This window comes from Dermacentor albipictus, chromosome 5, assembly GCF_038994185.2.
Source record: "Dermacentor albipictus isolate Rhodes 1998 colony chromosome 5, USDA_Dalb.pri_finalv2, whole genome shotgun sequence".
NCBI classification, from domain to species: domain Eukaryota; kingdom Metazoa; phylum Arthropoda; class Arachnida; order Ixodida; family Ixodidae; genus Dermacentor; species Dermacentor albipictus.
Window position 1 is genome coordinate 3828290 of NC_091825.1, and position 22572 is coordinate 3850861.

The 22572-nt window shown below is 44.4% G+C and overlaps 1 protein-coding gene and 1 long non-coding RNA gene across 2 annotated transcripts in view; one reads left to right on the top strand and one right to left on the bottom strand.

Moving 5' to 3' along the window:
• Positions 1 to 182: 182 nt before the first annotated feature.
• On the top strand, positions 183 to 1766 carry LOC139060378 (uncharacterized). Its single transcript, XR_011514761.1, has 3 exons — positions 183 to 325; positions 394 to 454; positions 1568 to 1766. It is a non-coding gene; the product is annotated as an uncharacterized lncRNA (long non-coding RNA).
• Positions 1767 to 21647: 19881 nt separating this feature from the next.
• RpLP1 (Ribosomal protein LP1) overlaps positions 21648 to 22572 on the bottom strand; it is a 38604-nt gene continuing 37679 nt past the window's right edge. The window contains exon 5 of the mRNA XM_070538216.1: positions 21648 to 21720. Within this exon, the coding sequence (XP_070394317.1) occupies positions 21707 to 21720 (14 nt within the window). The 3' untranslated portion in view covers positions 21648 to 21706. The remainder of the gene's footprint in view (positions 21721 to 22572) is intronic.

Here is a 22572-nt window from a genome sequence, read left to right on the forward strand (position 1 = left end):
TTATGGTTACTCTCACGGAACCACGAGGCGTGCTGGCTGCAGTTGTTTTTGTCTAGTGTAGGTAAGCCGCATGGTTCCAAGCCAGAGCTTGAATGTATTGTGGACTCACTACTTTTAATTTCTATGCAGCTCTTGCGTTTACTGTAACGGAACCACGAGGCGTGCAGGCTGCAGTTGTTTTTGTCTAGTCGAGGTAAGCCACATGGTTCCAAGCCAGAGCTTGACTGTATTGTGGACTGATTACTTTTAATTTCCACGCAGCTCTTCCGTTTACTCTCACGGAACCATGAGGCGTGCTGGCCGCAGTTGTTTTTGTCTAGTCGAGGTAAGCTGCATGGTTACAAGCCAGAGCTTGACTGTTTTGTGGACTGACTACTTTTAATTTCTACGCAGTTCTTCTGTTTACTCTCACGGAACCACGAGGAGTGCTGGCTGCAGTTTTTGTCTAATCAAGGTAACTCGCATGGTTCCAAGCTTCACATCTTGTTGCATTCTTAAAAGCAGCCCTGAAACACTGCTTGAACATAGTGAGAAAACAATGCTGCTTTGTCGTAGAGGCTGCTGTGGGCATATGAACCGAATATTACTGCACTACATGAAGCAGGGAATTTACAATCACATGTCAAACACAGCGAAAAATTGCTTCCTCTCGCTTTTGCAATGTTGCCGCATTGAAAGCAGCCGCCCCACCAATGCTATTGGGTGATTTCGTGATCACAAGAGTATTCTCGGTAATGTATAATTCCTAATTTGAGTTAAATAAATGAAAAATGTCTGCAAGCTCAAAAAGAGAATAGTAATTTCATCTTTGCACTGGGCATAGCTGCATCGTCTGCGTGTGGCCTCTGACATAGCAACGTGCTGCATAGTGTAGTCCATCACAGGCCAGAACAGGGTGCCACGACACTCAACTGTTGACCTTTGCTGTGCTCTCTTGGCTTCTCCACTGTGTAGCTTCCAGTGCACTAGCAGACACGAAAATAGTAAGTCTGGTATTGGTGTGATTACTCTGCTTATAGTTGCAGTATTCGAAAAATGTTTATGGCACGTGATGACGTTTTCTCATAGTAAGGCCATTCTATGTTTAGTTAGAAAAGTGTTTCCGGGCCCCTTTGGAAAGAGTGGTTTTATGACATGTGGTACAATACCGCAATAATAATTGTAAGAGACACTTGAAAGGAGCAATTGCTCGCTTTGATTGCCAGGCTTGAGTATGCCTGTTGCTTTAACTTATACAAGCCACCATCACCACTGAAATGAAAGTAACTGTTCTAACAGATATGTTTGCAAACCACCACTGCTAATGACGTACTGCAAGTCTGTGTGTGGATTAAACCATTTGCCAGTGTAATTGCACTCTACCATTGCTTTTTCATGATATATCCGAAAAATAGTGCTGAACATCATCGTGTAGCATAGGATTTTGAGAGAAGCAGTTGCTTAAGATTATAAAGTAAATGTTACCAAAGCAAAACAACGGTACATATATTTCTATTTGAAATACCGAATTGCACATTTGTATTGTAAATAATTTGTGGCTTCTTTCTTTTTCACTGCTGTATTGCAGCGCAAACCTTCATGTGAGGCCTGCAGCAGGGCAAACATCTGTGGGCACGCAGTGGTATCCAAGAGGGAAGGGTCCATTGCTGTGGATTCTGCAGCTACATCATCACTTTATGTGGTCACCTTTTCTATAGTATCTTTAAATTATGTAAGGTCTGCATGTCCTTTATTTTATTAGTCAATAAAGCCGCTTTGTCATAAGACCAGGTGGTCATTTTTTGCTGCATGTTGTGCACATTTGCTTTGGATGAGCGATTGCACAAAAATCCCATTTATTACATATGTTCCAAAATTTTATGCAGGTTATTATAAACAATGTAATGCTTCAATTTATTTTTCAGCTCTATATATTAACATGCCGTGCCATAATTTTGCTTTTTACCATGCCAATGTAGGATAACCATTTACAAATGCTCCTGCAAGTACACCTATAAGAGCCTGCGTATTGTTTCCGAACTATAACAAAATTCTGGGAACGTCTAATTAAATTCTAATTTTGTTCTTGTCAAGATGTTTATAAAAGCCTGCATATATAATGCTTCCGAAGCCACTACTAAACAATCCTGGTAACGTCTAATACAGTTCTTGAAGTTGTTCTAGTCGAGATGTTTATTAGCCAACTTTTAGCGTAACGTTAGCAGGGCTTACTGAAGTACCTGTAGACGTCCTCGGCTAGAAAAAGTCTTGACCAGGACAGCTATTAGACTTTTGAATTAGCCGTTCAAGACATCTTTTAGACATCAAATAGCTGCTTCCGTGTTTCGTGGGGTGTCTGTGCTTGTTGTATGTGTATTCTGATGTGCTCAAAACGAATGGAAACGTTTACGAGCTCTGAAGTCTGGATAATCAGCTCTCGCCTACCGCCGATGTTGTTTACGTTACGCGTAGGCCTTGCACGTCCATCGAGTTCGTAACTGGCGAGTGAACGAACCCAGGTGAGAAGCTGTGTCGAAGGAAATGAATTTTCAGGTCTGGTTGGTGCTGCGGTGATTTAAAATATGGCACTCCTGACTTCGTGTGACGTGGTGAATGAACCGTGCGGAACTTGGGGTCGTCAACCACGGCGTAGTTCGTGTGGTGTCGGGTGACTCAAGTTTAACGGGCAAGCTCTGCGCTGTTTCCAGTGGCAAAGATAACTTTCGAAAGCGAAAGACACTAATAGGCAAACTATGGAAAGTACTTCCATAATCAGCCGTGCCGCCCGTTTCAGCTGACACTGCGCTCTTCTATTCGGCATGTGAATACAGTTCAGTACAAGTTCACTGTACTCCTGCACTTATTTCTTTCAAATGCATCCGTCTTTTGGGCTAGTCGGGGATAAATCGCTCGTGTAGCAATCAAGAACACTGAGGCACTGAAGCATACGTGACAACGCCGTGATAAAAAAAAAATTATGGGGTTTAACGCGCCAAAACCACTTTCTGATTAAGAGACGCGCCGTAGTGGAGAACTCCGGAAATTTCGACCACCTGGGGTTCTTTACCGTGCACATAAATCTACGTACACGGGTGTTTTCGCATTTCGCCCCCATCAAAATGCGGCCGCTGCGGCCGGGATTCGATCCCGCGACCTCATGCTCACTAGCCACTGAGCAACCACGGCGGGTGACAAAGCAATCATGTTTGAGTCAGTGTGTCCTTATACTTGAGGACTGCAAAAAGAAATTATCTGTCTGCAACGTGTGCCCCGTGCGCAGTGCATAGCAGGACCTGCATCATGCAACACGTATGCATGTAGCAGTGTATACCACGATTGCTTCGATGCCTGCTTAGGAAGCAGCAAGTACCAAGTCAATGAAACTGTAATTGATTTTTTCTCACATTTTGTTTATGGAAAGTGTAGATAGTGTGAGTGCATTGTTGGGAAGGTGAAAAGGTGTCATCAGTGTTTTGTACAGTGAGTATGCCTAAACTGCTGGAATCCCTTCAGCTTCTACTAGAATGTTTCTTGCTGCGATACTATAAATTGTAGTCAGGGCAAAAATCTACTCAGCACCCAAGTTACTGTGTTTGATTAACAAGTTAACACTTCCACAACAACAATATGCCGATGCACAGCATATGTACTTGCAATAAATACATTCTGTAAAGGTGAACGACAGGGCCTACAATAACAAACTTTGTAGTAGCACTGCAAAAAGTGCTGCCATGATCAGCCACAACAAAACTGCTGCACATCCAACCACTTCGTTGAAGGCACCTTTATAAAGACGGTTCAGGCCCTTCCCATTCTGGGTGTAACATTTAGCTCTTCTCTCAACTTTTCCGCATATGTCACCAGCACTGTATCTAAGCATCGGCCCATTCTTGGGTTAATGTCCCGTGTCTCCCTTCTTTGATGACGTTAGGTATTCCGAGCACTCTACGCTTCTGTCATTCTGTCATGACTTGAGTACTGCTCATCAGTATAGTTCCCGCACCAAACTCGCGATGCTAACAAACTTAAGCTTGTTCGGAGGCGGACAACACGTACTCTCTACTCCAGTCTTTTCGGTTGTCGCAAGCTCGTGCCAGCCTACGAGGATTGCCTCAAACTCCTCAGGTAGCACACCCTGCAATACCAACGCAACATTGCACTAGTCTATACTGCAGGGTGCTTGACGGCTCTCTGAACAGCACTAATCTTTCTTCAGTTCGTCTGAACAAGTGGTCAGCACGGCCCAAGCCCTCATTGCGCCTCTATGGCCCGACACAACTCCATGATTATATCTGGCATACAGAGCTTTCTCTCCACCCTTCTGACCATTTAGATTCCCCTTCCTTGGAACCAGACTGAATTGGCACTCCTGTGTGTTGTGCACCTGTCGAATGTGTGCCATGCTGCGTTATTGAGCAAGTGTGTGTGTGCACGTGGAAGGGAAGGAGGCATCTTCTGCATCCTGCAAATTCCTGCACTAGATGGCTGGTTATCAGACGCTCTAACATACAGGCATGAGTTTCTTTCCTTTAGTCTAGAGTGCCAAGTTACCACTAAGATTATTATTATTAGAATCATCACCACGACCACATTGATCGTGTTAAAACCAGCGTGACACACAATTCGAGATATTTCTGGAGCTTTGTGCGCTCTCACTCTTCTAAAAAGAGTGCCAAGGATTCATGAAAATAATGGTGTCCGAACACTGCTGATGCCTTTGCAGAACATTTCTGTTTGCTATATGGTGTGAAATATGCTTCAAGTAACCTTCCTTCTCAGTCTGCCACAATGTGTACGCTATCAGTCAATAAAAACCTTGTTTTCAAGTGTACGAAGTGCCTTAAAGCTTCCCTTTCTTGTGGTGTTGATGGCATTTCTTCCGCAGAGCTTAACCCTTTGAGACGCTGTCTACACAATTTTGCACAGCAGGAGAGCGCATCAATAGCAAAAGCACTGATGAAAGTAATGGTATTTAAAATGTGTTTCATACATCTCGAAACACTTATTATTGGAACTGTGCTGCAATTTTGAATAACGTGCAGAATGTTTTAGCAAAATGAGTGGGAAGGTAGACGGCTGGGTGTTTTTACTCTGTCAGTGTGTTGTATGTAGCGCGTTCACTTCTTCCATTGTTTTTTACAATGTCATGCACCAGGCATAATTTTCAAGTGGCTGGATAAGTGCTTTTCAAGCTTTTCAAAACACGAAATAGTACATGTTCTCATATTTCGTGTTCCTGTAGCGAGTTCTCACATGGAGTGGAAATTTTGTAGACTTGACAAAACTCGCTAAACTATTGGAAGCTCTCAATCTTTTCTGCAGCTGTACACTTTCTATGATTCTGAAGACGCAAGAGATGTGGTAAAGCAACATTTCACTCAACAGGATAAAGTGGCGTCTGAAAGGGTTAAGACGTATGGAAGCATACTTGTTCCCGGTTCTCACAAGCAGCTTCAATAGTTCGCTGAAGTTTATTCTGTTTTCTAGCACTCGGAAAGTAGCATGGACATTGCCCACGCATAAATCAGGTGCTAGATGTGCAGTTACTGACTGCTGACCTATATCTATCCTCTGCTGTGCGTCAAAAGTGTTTGAATCGATATTGGATTCCCTGCTTTCTGTTAGTGCCAAGAGCATTTTAATAAATGAACAGCATGACTTAAAACAGCTGACGACTTAACACTATTTGAGATTGTAACAGTGTTCACCACTGCATCGCCTTACAAAAAGATATTTTTTCTCTCAAGCTGGTGCAGAAACAATAAGTACTCTTAAATGCTTCCAATACTATGGCATTCAGTTATATGCAGAAAACGCACCATGTGAAATTTTGATACACCCTACGTGATGCTCCACTCCTTAGGGTCGATGAAATGAAAGATCATGGCGTGTACTTCATCAAAATGCTAAGCTTCTCTTCACGCTCTTGGAATTGTATGCCGTATATTGCATAATTTCCACTCACCTATTGTGTTTCTGAAATTCTGCTGTGCCTCTAACTACTAGAGTATGCCTCTGTAGGAGGGGGTGTAATGAGCAAATCTAATTAAAGCACCACTTTTGCCATTTTGGCGACCACAGTTGAGCCTTCTCAAATATACTTGAACATGCACCTCTAGATTCAAGACTTAATCACACCTTTTTGTAGGTAGTCCATGACATTATACACTCCCTAAAGCTTCTTGATCATATTCATTTGTTTGTGCCGCAACAGTATACCAGGTAGCATTCCACATTCGGTGCCTGGCCTTGTTGCAAGATTGTGCTATATAAGACTCGACTCCAAAACATACTTCAGAGTTCATTTCCTGTGTTTTGTGTATCTGTAGATAATCACATAGGAATAACTCCCTTTACTTTTCCTCGTTTCCTTTATTCCCTATTTGTTTCTCTATCTTGCATTTTTTTGTCTACCACATTCGTGTTTTCTGTACATTTTGTCTCACATGGCACTCGTTATGTACACCAGTACAAAGGCTCTCTAGCTGTCCCTGGGCACTACCATGAACATTTGAATGATTGATTATCGTCGTAGTATAAAATCATGCTTTTTAAGTATATATTAGTATGCTATTTCAGTGCAGTAGCTTTTGTGCAATTAATGAAAGGGCAATAATATGCTATGTGCCTGATCATATGCATTGTGCTATTAATTTCTTCCGAGATTTAATAATGGCTCGCTACTGCATCCATTGTTGTGCAATAAAATATACCACAGCAATTATTGCTTGCCTCGCAGGACAGACTGAATATATTTTTCTCAGTCAAAACATCATAGCAGGCTGAAAACAAACTGCAATTTTTTTTGCAGTGACAAAGTGTATAAATTGTGAAAATAACCTGTTTATATATTTCTTACATTATGCAAATGAGCTGTTCCCATACATTCGATTAAGTGTTTCAATAGTACGACTTGGCAAAGGGCAATGAAAGACCCCTATTATGGTATGTCATTTCATTAATGTAAAGCCAAACTTGACATGTCAAAAGCAGTTAGAATAGAACATGGCCCTTACACTGTGAAAATGTTTTGTAGCAATACACTCAATGTGAAGGCCTCCAGATGTGGTGTTCATGCATCAAAACAACCTAGAATAATAGAGGTGCTCCATGGGCTAGATTTGACAGAATCAAGAATCTGGGGGGAGACAAGCTACGAATTACATAAATTTTAGACATTCTAGATTTTTTTTTTTGGTGAGTGCTGCAGGTGTTTAAACTCTTTTTTGCTGATTTTCTCAGAACCCACTTTTTCATGTTTTTCATGCACCAAGCTTAATTATATTGTCACAGATGCTTCATCTGTACCTGGTGACCGTATTTCACCGGCGGTGTAGTAGTTTCTGGAAGGTGCGCTGGCACCAGCGAATACGCTGCAATTTTCGACGACTAACGTATGCCAACCGATGTGCTTGACCCGCAGGCGAGATTTTCGACGATGGCCAACATTGCTCGCCGCTACACTCTTAGAAAAATTTACACCCTTTGGGGCTTATCTTGTCCCACAACAATAATCGTCATTCGTCTTGCCCGCGTTTCCTTTCTCTAACGCAGCGAGCCCGGTACTTCCCAGTCACGAACGGCATGCGCGTTATCAGTGTGACGCAGCATTCTCAACAGGAAAGTAGCGAGCGCCGAGTTTTCAGGAAAGGAAACACAAGCAAGCATAGAGTTAGTAGAACAACTCTAGAGGAAAAGCTGGGCCGGAAAAGTGGGAACCTCTAGGGCGCCGCCCTGTTGCTACTGGTCAATGTGGCCAGCGCAATTACTATTGAAAGAGCTGAGAACAAGTACAGGTCACCTTATGCTTTGTCACCTAAAAACGCATACCTGATGGCTTTATGAAGGTGGTACGTTAATATTAAGTTTACAGAAAGCGATCGCTAAGTCCGTGACTTATGTAAATCACGATGTACGCATTCATGCAATAAAGGATGACGCGAATTTCGGTTTCGAATCTGTTTTTTGGATGCGTAGTAGTTTCGTTTGACATGCGATCGCGCGTCGACATCGGACGCTATGACACACTCGTGCCTTATGTGCCACCGAAGCCCCGAAGTGGTCTGGCATATACCTTCACATGTAAGTAAATGAATTTATCTCCTTGTTGAGAATATCACGCGAGTAGGCAGCTCTTGTGGTACATCACAATCGTTCGAGAAGCGTCACAGTAGAGCATTTTTCTGCATGTGGAGCGGTGTTTTTATTTGCAGGTTTCCCTTCAGTAGGAAATTGCTGGACAGGCGGACCAGCGCACCGGAATTGTACTGGCGAAGCCACAAGCAACTCAAAGAATCTGTTTAATTGTTGCACTTCGAACAATCATGCTTCTACAAAGGCCACAGCAGAAAAACAGCCTGATGACCGAGTATTTCTGTGCCACGAAGTAATCAAGAGGCGAGTGCCTAATGCGGACGAAATAGAGTGCATCGAGACTTAGAACGACAGAAAGCTGAGCTAGTTCGTAAGGATTCATTATGCAAAACAGAGGTGAGGCGTGCAGACAGGACACAAGAGTAGAGAAGTGGGCGGCGCGCGTGTTGTTTGCTTGTAAATACTCTACTCTTGTTTCCTGTCTGCACGCCTCACCTCCGTTTTGCATAACGAGTGCATCAAGCCACATATTAAGAGCTTAGGCGTTTTATTAACTGTGCAATATTTTCAACACTTCCTTGCATGCCATTTCATGTGGCATATCTTTTCTGGTCACAAATTTGTGCAGCGAATCTATTTGCATGATCGACTCCGGGCCTGTGGGACCGTTCACTTGCACTTGATGCCGAGTCTTTTACATGTACCCATAAATTGCAGATATGCACATCAGATCCCTGCGAGCACTTTCAAAATTCAATTATTTTCGACAACAGGCACATATGCAATACTGACATAATCCGGAATACCACTAAGCAGCTGGGACACATTTTTGTTGACCATACTCGCAGGTAAAATAAGTACATCATGTGGACAGCTCCAGCTCATTTTCCTTAAGTCAGTGTGTACAAGGGTTATGCAAAAATAATTTTTTTCTCGCGCACCGATTATATTGCTTTATAAGCAAGAGAACCCACCACGTTAGTGTAACGTATCTTGTGCATCACACTAATATGTGCTTTCATTTACCAAGTGAGATGAGTTACTTTTATGGCTCATTCATTCATATCACACTGCAAGCTGCATTCATCAATCTTCAATGGGATTTTGCAAATGTTTAATGAAACATGTTTCCCTTTTATGCAGATATGCAATGGCAAGCCCTTCCCTGTGTTCCAAAGGTAAAATTTAAGCTCTAAATTAAAGAAGACATTTCTAGTCAGAAACAAGCAAAAATAGTGAATGCAGAGTATCAGAAGCCCAAGGTACAGAAATTATGAGAAGTGTCGAATGATTTTAAGGAAAGAGTCGTATTTAAAAATGCAAGACCCTTTAGTGGAGGTCAAGCAAGTCAATATAGGTAGAATACTCTGCAAAATTATGCGAGTGAGGGGATGTCATACAATGGGTCAGGAAATGCATTGTTTTTCTGCAAAACAAAAGCTGATTGCCATTACATAAGTCACTTTAGCATCATGATAAATTCAGAAATAAACCAAAAAACAAGACACGCAAAAATAAACAAAACATTTAATGATATTTCAGCAGAACTTTTTGTTGGGCTAGTTGGTGCATATTACTGAAGTACTATAGCGCCAAACAGACGACACAAGAAGAAGAGACACAGACATAAGCGCTCGTCCGTGTCTCTTCTTGTGTCGTCTGTTTGGCGCTATAGTACTTCAGCCATTTAATGATGCTCTCTCCACACTGGGATAAATAAAAACAAACACATCACATCTAATGTGGACATATCAGATGCCTTGTGAAACATAAAGGAACAATTCAGTTTCGAGCTATGGCACTTGCAGCATAGATGTGGGGGGGGGGGGGGGGGGGCCTTGCACCAATAGTGATAGTTACCACTGCATTTAGAAATTGAAAGCATTCGTGCAGACAAGGATGATTCTTTATATTTTTGGCTACCACTTCAAATGCCTCCACCAAGTGTTACAATGCTGCATGCAGCCATACTAAGGATCTCGCAACAACACCTGCAGGTAAAAAGCAGAAGCAGTCAAAGTGCTGGTGTGTTCTGGACACTATGTTTGAAAACTTTTATGCAAGAAGAGTGCAAGAAGCAGACATAACTGCATTTATTTCCATAATTCCCCATTTAAATGGCCTTTTCTTTTTGCTTAGACAATGCCTACGCCTAGCCACAGCAGCTCCCTCATACAGACTCCGCAAACCAAGAGGCCGTGGAGGCAAATGCAGGTAAGAGGCAATAAGCAATAGTACTGGTATCGACATTCATCTAATTTCTTTTTATTTCGTTTAGGCAGCCAGCACACCTCAAACAGCCACCTTGACTGCGGGTGTGTCACCCTAGTCGCCAAGGAAACATTTGAGGGAAAGTGACAGGCAATGTGAACAGCCACTTCTCCATGTAAACAATACTCTTTCTCTCGGATGACTCCTACGCCTCACCACGCCAGCACACTTGTGCACAAAGATGCCGCAGAGGCACGTGCAGGTCAGAGGCAAGAGGCAGTGGCACTGGTGTCGACATTTACCCAATTTCTTTCTCTCACACTGAGGCAGCCAGCACACCTCGAACAGCCACCTCGACTGTGGGTGTGTTAGTTGATCCCTGTTGTACATATGCTCATAATAAACTTCAGTAAACTTGAACTTCATAATAAACTTGAAGGCAAATGGTACATTGATGCATTGTATTTTTGAACATTTATTGTACACATACAATATATGTTATACTTTGCAGTGCTACAGAGCGTATTTTGAAGCTTCCCCCTATATTTTGCACCTTTAATTACGTATGTGTTGTGTGGCCCTCAATGCAGTTCATGTTGTAGCAGCTGCTTTGTCTGTGTATCGCACATTGGCTTAAGCTCGTGATATCCACATACTTCTCTCACATATACAAAATAAAGTTCTATGTAGTCCTCAGTGTTACAACAAAAAATGAAAGTAAACAATCCGATCGTGGAATTATGTTTATTACAGTGATTCCTACGACAGTTACTGACAAGTTGACAACTTGAACTGGTCAATCGGTCCATAGCCTCCTCTATTTTTCAAAAATAAAGGAGGCTATGATCCGTCATGGCAAGGAATTGTATGTATACATAAAAAAAGGGGGTATGTGTGTGTTTGTAGTGGGGGTATAGGATTAGGGCGATACGAAAAAATGTACCAACACCGTCCTCTAGACCCATTCCGTTGAGGTACCGTAACAAAACGTATTATGCATAAAATTCATACAACCAACTCTGATATTACTACAGACGCCAGGCGACGCGAGCTACATTTGTCATGATGCATTCGCGACTGCACCGGATGCCCTCCACATTATTCTCGTTAATCGTGCTCACTGCGCCGAGGCAAAAGAAAGACCATGGGCGCAGGTGCCTTTAAAGTATCTCGACCTTGCAAGGCACGGCTGCGCGTGCCAGGGGAGCTGTCCGTGCGAACACTCCCTGGCACACACCTGCCTCGGCGGCCCCAACCTACGTACCGTTCTGCTTCGAGCTTTGATCCCCCCACTGTCCCTCGGGTGCCCTGGAGTTCCTGCGCCGCCTGCTCTACTACCATCTCAGGTGCTCTCCTGAGACTTCCGTTTGTCGGTTACATGTGCCCTACAGCTGGATCATTACTTATAATAATAAAAAATCCGATCTATCGTCACGACGATAGATCGCGAAAGCGGCTTTTGCAACATACCGCGCCCGTGCGAAGATAATTACGGAACGCCAACGAGGAATCTGACCACAGCTTCGAGCTCGTAACGTCGTCGAGTGACACTCCTGCAACAGGCGTGACCGCTGAAAACCGCATACCGCCAGAAGCTTGAACAGGATCATCCCTCGGTTGCATAACTGCCAGCTCTACGGCCAACATGGACCACACCCACACCATCCCGCAACATAGAATAAAGAACCGACTTATGAAGCCCAAACACACGGCTGCACGCACACATCACAACACTTCAAGCGAGACGCCATGCTGCTACGCTGCTACTGTTGCCGGATTAAAACTGACTACTGTCACCAAGTCTAGCAAGCGTCTCAGGAGCTGGCAACCTCGGCGCGTAGCAACATGGCGGCGCTCTTGAGGTTCCCGATTTTAATGCATGGGCCCTATGGGTAGCTTGTCCTCTGGAGTCAGTATAGTAACTCTATGCAAGCAAGGCACATGATGATTATCGTTGTGGGACAAATATACACCCCAAAGGGTGCAACCGTATTAAGAGTGTATAGTTGCGATTGAGTCTGCACTATTTTTTACCATTACTATGCGACAATCTTTCCAACAGATTTTTTCAGTGATACTTTGCACGCCTAATTCTCAGACAGTTGGCTGTGCGATGAGCTACCAAAAAATGAAATGGTACAACAGTTTTCGATATATGGCATCATCGTGCAGGTGTTTGCAAAGCAATCTTGCAGACAGACACGCGAGGGCTGATGTCGATATTTTGTGCACTATTGTTAATTCAAAAAAAAGAACTGTTGCGGCAGGTGTATATTCATTATTCAAATGTGTTTTTTGTATCTAAAAGCGCATACAGTTGACTAACTTATTGTTTCAAGCTTGGTTTACAGCACGCCGTTTTAGGCCGGACTTTGACAAATGAAGACAAAATAGTTCAGCAACAGTGAGCCCCAGACAAGGAGCGAGCTTTGGCGCGCGTCAGAGCTTGTCCAGTGGTTGCATGCCCTCTTCCTCCCACCAACGCGAAGCGTTCGCTTGTCGGTGCGCGCTGCAGCATGCCGACGCGTGCAAGTGGTTGGGGCATTATATGCATTTCCTCATCTCTTGTTCATGTCTTACAACCAGATATGACACTCGACCTTGGCAGTGCTGGATTTATTTTGTCAGAAGAATATGTACAAAAGGGATGCTTAAAGAATATGCAAAATCTGCGCATGCGTGCAATGCACACTTTTGTTTCTGTGGCACGTGTGTTTTTGGCAGTTTGGGATAGATAGTCCTTTCTATTCTAGCGCTGTAGTAATGAAGGCTTGCGTCAAACAAGCTTTCCCTGCTGAAATCGTGTGCAAAGAATCTTGACTATACGTGATGCCACTCATCCACAATTTACAATAGAACTGCAGGAAGCTCAGCTAGCTGCAGGGTTTTTTGGAGGTGTTAGACACCACTAGGTGCTAAAATTTTTTTGGCCCGTTAGGTCCACGAAATTAATCGTAGTTTCGTATGTACCATATGAGGTGCTACCTAAATGTTCTGCGAATTCGGTCAGAAAAAAAAGTGTTCACAATGCCTAATGAGCACCGTCTCCTTGAAAGTAGTCCCCTTGAGCATGTATACACCGATCCCAGTATTTCTGCCACATTATTTGTGATTTCCATGTATTTGTGGAACGTTCCAGGTGACATTGTGTTGAGAACCGCTTGCGATTCTAACTAGACCTCTTGAACAGTGCGAAACCGATGTACTTCCAGACTCAACTTTGGGAGAGGAGAAACTTTATAGAATAAACCAAATTTGAGGTTCCGTGGTTGGGGCCCCTAGTCCTGGGCTTCACTGGCATGAGCGCCTCGCTGGGCTTGGTCCACGAGAGCCAGTAGCCATGGCTATCCTGATCCTCGTCCCTAAGGAGCACCAACCATCATCATCATCATCATCAGCCTGGTTACGCCCACTGCAGGGCAAAGGCCTCTCCCATACTTTTCCAACAACCCCGGTCATGTACTAATTGTGGCCATGCCGTGCCTGCAAACTTCTTAATCTCATCCGCCCACCTAACTTTCTGCCGCCCCCTGCTACATTCCCTTCCCTTGGAATCCAGTCCGTAACCCTTAATGACCATCGGTTATCTTCCCTCCTCATTACATGTCCTGCCCATGCCCATTTCTTTTTCTTGATTTCAACTAAGATGTCATTAACTCGCGTCTGTTCCCTCACCCAATCTGCTCTTTTCTTATCCCTTAACGTTACACCTATCATTCTTCTTTCCATAGCTCGTTGCGTCGTCCTCAATTTGAGTAGAACCCTTTTCGTAAGCCTGCAGGTTTCTGCCCCGTAGGTGAGTACTGGTAAGACACCGCTATTATATACTTTTCTCTTGAGGGATAATGGCAACCTGCTGTTCATGATCTGAGAATGCCTGCCAAATGCTCCCCAGCCCATTCTTATTCTTCTGATTATTTCCTTCTCATGATCCGGATCCGCCGTCACTACCTGCCCTAAGTAGATGTATTCCCTTACGACTTCCAGTGCCTCGCTGCCTATTGTAAATTGCTGTTCTCTACCGAGACTGTTAAGCATTACTTTAGTTTTCTGCAGATTAATTTTTAGACCCACTCTTCTGCTCTGCCTCTCCAGGTCAGTGAACATGCATTGCAATTGGTCCCCTGAGTTACTAAGCAAGGCAATATCATCAGCGAATCGCAAGTTACTAAGGTATTCTCCATTAACTTTTATCCCCAATTCTTCCCAATCCAGGTCTCTGAATACCTCCTGTAAGCACGCTGCGAATAGCATTGGAGATATCGTATCTCCCTGCCCGACGCCTTTCTTTATTGGGATTTTGTTGCTTGCTTTATGGAGGACTACGGTGGCTGTGGAGCCGGTATAGATATATTTCAGTATTTTTACATACGGCTCGTCTACACCGATTCCGTAATGCCTCCATGACTGCCGAGGTTTCGACAGAATCGAACGCTTTCTCGTAATCAATGAAAGCTATATATAAGGGTCGGTTATATTCGGCACATTTCTCTATCACCTGATTGATAGTGTGAATATGATCTATTGTTGAGTAGCCTTTACGGAATCCTGCCTGGTCCTTTGCTTGACAGAAGTCTAAGGTGCTCCTGATTCTATTTGCGATTACCTTAGTAAATAGTTTGTAGGCAACGGACAGTAAGCCGATAGGTCTATAATTTTTCAAGTCTTTGGCGTCCCCTTTCTTATGGATTAGGATTATGTTAGCGTTATTCCAAGATTCCGGTACTCTCGAGGACGAGGCATTGCGTATACAGGGTGGCCAGTTTCTCTAGAACAGTCTGTCCACCATCCTTCAACAAATCTGCTGTTACCTGATCCTCCCCAGCTGCCTTCCCCCTTTGCATATCTCCCAAGGCGTTTTTTACTTCTTCCGGGGTTACCTTTGGGATTTCGAATTCGTCTAGACTATTTTCTCTTCCATTATCGTCGTGGGTGCCACTGGTACTGTATAAATCTCTATAGAACTCCTCAGCCACTTGAACTATCTCATCCATATTACTGATGATATTGCCGGCTTTGTCTCTTAACGCATACATCTGATTCTTGCCAATTCCTAGTTTCTTCAGTTTTTAAGCTTCCTCCGTTCCTGAGAGCATGTTCAATTCTATCCATATTATACTTCCTTATGTCAGCTGTCTTACGCTTGTTGATTAACTTCGAAAGTTCTGCCAGTTCTATTTTAGCTGTAGGGTTAGATGCTTTCATACATTGGCATTTCTTGATCAGATCTTTCGTCTCCTGCGATAGCTTACTGGTATCCTGTCAAACGGAGTTACTACCGACTTCTATTCACGCTCCTTAATGATGACCACAGGATTGTCGTTCATTTATTCAACACTAAGGTCCTCTTCCCGAGTTAAAGCCGAATATCTGTTCCGTAGCTTAATCTGGAATTCCTCTATTTTCCCTCTTACCGCTAACTCATTAATCGGCTTCTTATGTACCAGTTATTCTTACCATCCTGTGGTCACTGCAGCACACCTTGCCGAGCACGTCCACATCTTGTATGATGCCAGGGTTAGCGCAGAGTATGAAGTCTATTTTATTTCTAGGCTCGCCGTTCAGGCTCCTCCACGTCCACTTTCGGCTATCCCGCTTGCGGAAGAAGGTATTCATTATCCTCATATTATTCCGTTCCGAAAACTCTACTAATAACTCTCCCCTGCTATTCCTAGTGCCTATGCCATATTCCCCCACTGCCTTGTCTCCAGCCTGCTTCTTGCCTACCTTGGCATTGAAGTCGCCCATTAGTATACTATGCTATACTACTATACTAATGGGAGCACCAACCACTGCCTGTTAAAGGCTTGGACTCTGTGTCGGTCTGTTCATAAAGGCTTGTGGAGTTTATATGTGCCGGTCTGTTTGGTAACACCCACGTGATGTGCAGTAACACTGGGGTGTCACTGCACCATGGTCATTGTATCGTGTGTGGTGAATATAGATAAGTGTACGTAGCTTTGGGTATGTACGTGTTTGAAGTTGGCGGTTTAACTTTGAGTGCAGTTGTCCATATTGCCTCCGCTGCTTTCTCCGGTGTTCAAGGATGTCGCGTGGTGTAGAGGGGGGCTCGTCAGTTGATCCACAGCTCGGATGCTTAGTATGCGAGCTAGCCAATCCGGCATTGTGTTACCCTCCATGACCTCGTGTGCAGGGCACCAAGTGAGGTCGTGGAATCGGGTAATTTGATTCCCCAGAATTTTGATTACTAAGCGCGACGCCGTCCTGGAGAGATACAGGCGACAGGCGGTTTGAGTCTGTGAGTATGGCCGCAGACAAGCCCCTGTTCTCTGTGTCCCTTACTGCAAGTGTGGCTTCTGCCGTGCCGACAGATTTTGCCCTGGCCGATGCCGCTATCATGCGATTTTGGTTCGTGGCTACCACATTATACTTGTCCTTGTCCGACTCGCTCGAGTCCGTGGTGGGAACAAGAAAAAGTCCCAAGGGGTGCTAAAGTACTGCGATTTGTTTGGAAGTCAGGAACTGTCAAACAATAAGTGATGTGTGAGCAGGCACATTGTCGTGATGAAGAAGATAGTTGCTCTTCCACTTCCCCATACATTTGTGATGAATGCTCTAAGCGCCTCAATATGTCACAGTAAAGCTCGCTATTCAGTTTGTCCAGGAGCTACGGCTTTCTTGTGAACAATTTCATGTAGGTTAAAAAAAAAAAACATGAGCACGAACTTCACATTGCCACGAACTCAACGTTATTTTTTCGACTGCGGGGAATTCGGCAACTTCCACTGTAACGACTGCCATTTGTTTTCAGGATCGTAGCTATAAACCCATGTTTCATCCCTGGTTATTTCACTGGAGAGGAATGTGGGATTGTCTCGGACTTGTTGCTTCAGTTCCGTACAGGCAGAGGCACGGTGCAGCTTCTCTTTGCCACTGAGCAGTCTTGGCACGAATTTTGCACCAGTGTGCCTCATGTTCAAAATATACGGGTAAAATTCGCTGAACTATGCCGCACAATTGTTCTAGAATGTCACAGACATCCTTTATAGTAAACATGTGATTTCCAAAGATAGCCTTACGAACTTCCGCTATTGTTTCCAGGGTTGTGCTCTTTGAGGGGTATCCAGAATGTTTGGCAAAAGACATTTGACCCTCTTTAAAGCCTTTAGGCCATAAAAGAGCATCCCACTTTGCCAACTCCAAATGCACCCTCTAGCATACAATGAGTTTCAGCCGCAGTTTTGCCATGTTTAAAACAAAACTTGATGCAAGCCTGCCATATTGGTTGCCAAGATATGCGCCAAATCAGTGAAGCATTGCGCTGCAAAACAACACTTTGCAAAACACTACTTCTTAGATGCAAGTCGTTGAGCACACTGATCCGCAAGGCACTGCTAAGCTAAATCTAGTGGCGGAAACGTGTACCACTGTTTGCTCCTGGTTTTCAAATTCTCATAACTTTTGGATAGCACCTTGCAAGTGCAGATGCGTAATTCCAGCAGCGACACTGCTGACAACCATATTTGCTGTCAAGTGTCCTGAACGTAAGGATTAAACACGGAGAATAAAAATTATTTGTTGGAATTTATGAATATAAACCAACGAACTACGTGTTACTCTATTCAACTATTCTGCTGTGCTTATTCTTGAGAATCAGTGCAGCAGCTCAACAATGTGCCAAAACACTTAAGCCAAATGTTTGATGTCGCTCGACTATCGTTGAACCAATTTTGGCTGTACTGAAGACAAGCTCCAGCTATATTACCGCCAGTTTTCATCTTGATGCTTCCTTTAGTTGATATGTCAACTAATACCATACCTGCCAATCTGGCAACATCAAAAATCGGGAGACATTTTATTCGCGCCAACCAGGAGGGGGGGGGGGGGTGTAGGGTTGCATTCACTGTTTCAACTTCCTGTAGAGCCGGGGGGAGGGGGTTTCGTTCAAGGCAACAGACTCAATACGTATACACTTCAAACTGTTACTGCCAGCGTAGGTCATACCACACGGCTAATAGGAAGGGTGTGCAATAAGCACGGAGGTCTCCGCGAGGCAGAATTGCTAAGACTGGTACAGGCGTTTTCTGTCAGTAAAATCACATTCTCCCTACCCTATCTCCACTTAACTAGGGCCGAGGAAGATAAAGTTAACTCACTGATGCGCAGACTCTACAAATTTGCCCTTGGAGTGCCAAGTAGAGCTTCTACTGAGAGACTTTTGGCTACAGGTACCTTCAATACCTTTAGTGAGCTCGCCGAAGCCCACCTGACCGCTCAATACCAGCGCCTATCGAACACCCACACTGGTAGGCACATCCTAAACTCCCTAAGTATTGCCCCAGCACCCATGACCAATGAGAAATTCAATATTCCCCACTCGATACATGAGCACTTTCATATCCCTCCTCTACCTAAGAATATGCACCCTGTTCATCACGAGCATAGAAGGCAACAACGAGCTAAAGCCCTGCAGAAAAAGTTATTTAACTACAAAGACGTGCTCTATGTCGATGCCGCAGAGTATCCATGTGGACATAAATTTGCCATATCAGTCGTTGACTCCACTGGCAGTATTGCGACGGGAGCATCCATTATAGCCTCTTCCTCGGAGGAGGCAGAGGAGGCGGCGGTGGCACTCGCTGCAACAATACCCAATTACTCTGTCATAGTAAGTGACTCCAAAACTGCCATACACAACTTTGGAGCGGGTAGGGTTTGCAGGACAGCCCTGGCCATTCTATCTCACAATCCGCCAGCCCAACTTCTGAGTTTAATCTGGACACCTGCTCACGCAGGCCTAATCGGCAATGAAGCGGCCCACCTAAGTGCTCGAGCTTTCACGAACCGAGCACAGGCAGGGGACGGTTCAGACGCCAATAATCTCCCTCTAGCATTCACTTCCAAAGACAGATTACTTACGTACCACGACATTTGCGGGCATTACCGCCTAGGTCGCCTAACCCTCCCTCCTTTAATGATTCCGTCGTCACGCATACACGAGGTACTATGGCGTAAACTACAGACTCGTACTTTTCTATCTCCTGCCTTACGTCACAAAATTCACCCGGGAATATACCCTACTTCAGCCTGCAAGTTTTGTCCTGCTAGCAGAGCGGACCTTGACCACATTATGTGGCAATGCAAGAACCACTCCCCTCCCCCTAACCTTTGTAGAGTTTTAAGTAGTAGGGAGCTGTGGGAGGCTGCCATGCGCAGCTACAACCCCGAACTTCAGGAAGCTATCCTGAGGTGGGCTGAGGTGGTAGAGGAGGCCTACCGCGAGTAGGATAACCTCCCTCGCCTTCTTCCCGCACTTCCTTTCCCTTTAAGATGGGATAAATAAAATTGTCTCTCTCTCTCGTTCAAGGCAGTGTTGGAAGAGTCCTTTTCACGACCAGTGGCAGACTTTGCCCACTTGAAAAATTCGACGGCGTAGCTTTGCTCAAAACATGGTGCAGACTGACGGCCCTTCACTAGTAGCAGGTCTTGGAGGGTGGTGCTGCACATTGCTGAGCGGAACTAAGTCCTAGTTTCTCGCACCGTGCTAAAAATCATCTCGCACTCTGCGTTGCTATGTGGTATCACGAGTAAATCCAGCATCACCTTAGCAACTCTGTGAAACATGTTCTCCATCAGTGTTTTTCATTTTTTTAACCACAGACCACTGCACTTCCCATCTTTCTTCATTCAAATGTCCTCTGGAAGACTACGCCTGTAGTGTGGCTAACTCAGCTTTGAGAGCATCTAAAGCGTCTTCAGCAGATTCATTGGAATCTCGGGGCAGCAGCTGAGGAAACTCTGAATAAATACTCGAAAGCGATGCTTGTGAAATAAATTTCAGGTTGGCCATGCGCGCATTCTTCAGAGTTGCGTTTCATCAGAGTTGCGTCCACATCTACAGCGCTTCGCCTCGCCGCATTCGGGAAGCATTTTCTGTAGAAGAGGCCCAACGTAGTCGCTGACATTAAGGTGTAGGTTGTGTTCGACGAGGAATCTCATAAACAGGCACTCCTCCCGCATGACACTTTCGTCGCACTTGTTCCAGAGAAAGTTCACTATGTGCTTTGCTGCTCAGCGGTGCGAACATAGCTTTGATGCTTTGCCGTGGAAATCTGCAGTTTCAAGTCGCCTTTGACAGTGAGGCACGACATCGCATCCACACGTCTTACAAAATGCAAAATGTTCTTTCCTTGATGTCAAAAAGCATGGAAATTCAGAAGATCACAAAAACTTCTGCAAATACTTTTTCTTGGGCTTTGATAGTGCCATGGCATCAAGCACACGAGGATTATAACTTTACAAGGTGCATCGCACACAGACGGCCTAGCTAACACTAATCATACACACATTAGCAACAAGATGCACCGTGGAGAAAGACATGCATGAAATGCAAGAGCAACATTGGCTCTGGCTTTGGTCAGCTTACTAGTCACCATAGTCGGCAGCTTAGTCGATGATACCGATGGTGCTAGTGCAGCTGTTGTTGGTGATGCCGACGATTACGATGTGGCTGTAGATTCCGCGGTGCCGGTTTCGCAAAAACCATTACTGCGCGAACAGAGACCACTTATCGGGAGATATAAGACAGTGATCGTACAATCGGAAAGTTCAGTAAAAAATCGGGAGGGTTGGCAGGTATGTAATACTATCAGCACCTGAAAATCCTTAACCTCAAATTTTGTCTAACTAGATCAAGAAAAGATAAATTCCAGGTTGTTTACTTCGGATGAAGGAGTGTGCTTACCAGTGAAAAATACAAATGTCGGAGCAATGTCAAAAAGCTGCAGTCACTCCTCCCACTCAGTGGCTCAGTTTTCAATGGCCTCAACCACAGCTAACATCAGCAGTCATTTTGACTTCAGTCAGAACTTTCAGGTGGGGCTTTTATGTACATCTGCGCTAAGGAGACTTCGTGCCAGCACACTTTAAAAAGTTGCTTTAAACCCACCGTGTATAAGATCAGAGGGACTTTCCTGTACAATACAAATCACGTTTTTATCATTTACCCTTGCGTCATTGCTGCACCCTCCCTCACAATGTGAGGGCAGATTGAATTCTGGGGTTGTTTGCGCCAAAACCATGATTTGATTGTGAGGCAGGTTATTTTGACCACCAGGCAACATTTGATGTACCCACATGAAAATCTGGCCGCGATTTGATCCCGCAACCTCATGCTTAGCAGCGCGGGCGGGTAGAGAGGGCAGATGAAGGTGCCCATGTCTGATTGTTTTTCTGTGACGCCACCCTTGCACCCAACTACATAGCACACTGATTTCTCACTTGCACATTGTATGCACTGTGTTGATTGCAAATGCAGCTAGAGCACAAAGTTGCTGGGTGGCCAGATAGTTAGACTGCAGAACTTGAGATGCAAGCAGTTGCAAAAGTCTTGTTACCAGCACTACTGGTAAATCTGAGCTTTATTCACAGGCTGCGCAACAGTTCCACAGGATCTGCCTCTTCAGTCAAAGAGACCTGGACAGAGAATCAAAAAAGAGCCAGTCAACATCACACAACAAAATTGGGACACAGAAGGCAAGAGGCCGCAATCAAAAACTGTCCCAGCTCATGACATAGCTTAAGAGCCTGCTAAGGCAGCTGTCAAATTCCCACTGTGAAATGAATTTGCCCCTATCTTTCAGAATTACAAAAAGGCAATCTGATACATTGATTTGGTTCCAATGCAAATTAAAGAAGTACCTCACTAGATAAAAATTACTGTTCCAAGCTCAAGGAAAAATTGTTCAGTTGGTACTAGTGATGCCACTATCTAGACAAAAACAAGTCCTGCATGACAAGCTTCTTGGTAGACAACACACATCACAGTCGAACCCGGCTATATTGAACCTGTTTACATCTAATTATCCTCTATATCAAACAATTTCCAAATACGGTATAGTTACAAGTATGTATAGCAAAAATTACACTTACATAAAACAAAAATAGCAGTGACTACATTTATATCAAAAGTCAAGCGTCATGAAAAATCGCCCTCAAAAAGTAGGCTTTCCCTCGCAGCGGCAGGGAAATTTTGCTGATGCGGGATTGTAGTACAGCGACATTTCGTTGTAAAGTTACAAAATGGATTTAATCTTATGGGCATTCGCCGGGGATACGAAAATATTTCTTTGAGCAAGAATGTGTTATTGCGGGCTTCGACTGCAGCTGTTTTGCAGTTTGAAATGTTGGTGGGGTTCATGGCACAGACGGACCACGAGTGCCAAGCCCAGCCTGCTTCCTGGCCACCGGCTACTGTAGTCTCCCCCTGGCACAAGCAGGCTTTGATATATGAGCACTCTGGTGTGGCGTATGTTGGGAGACAGTGGT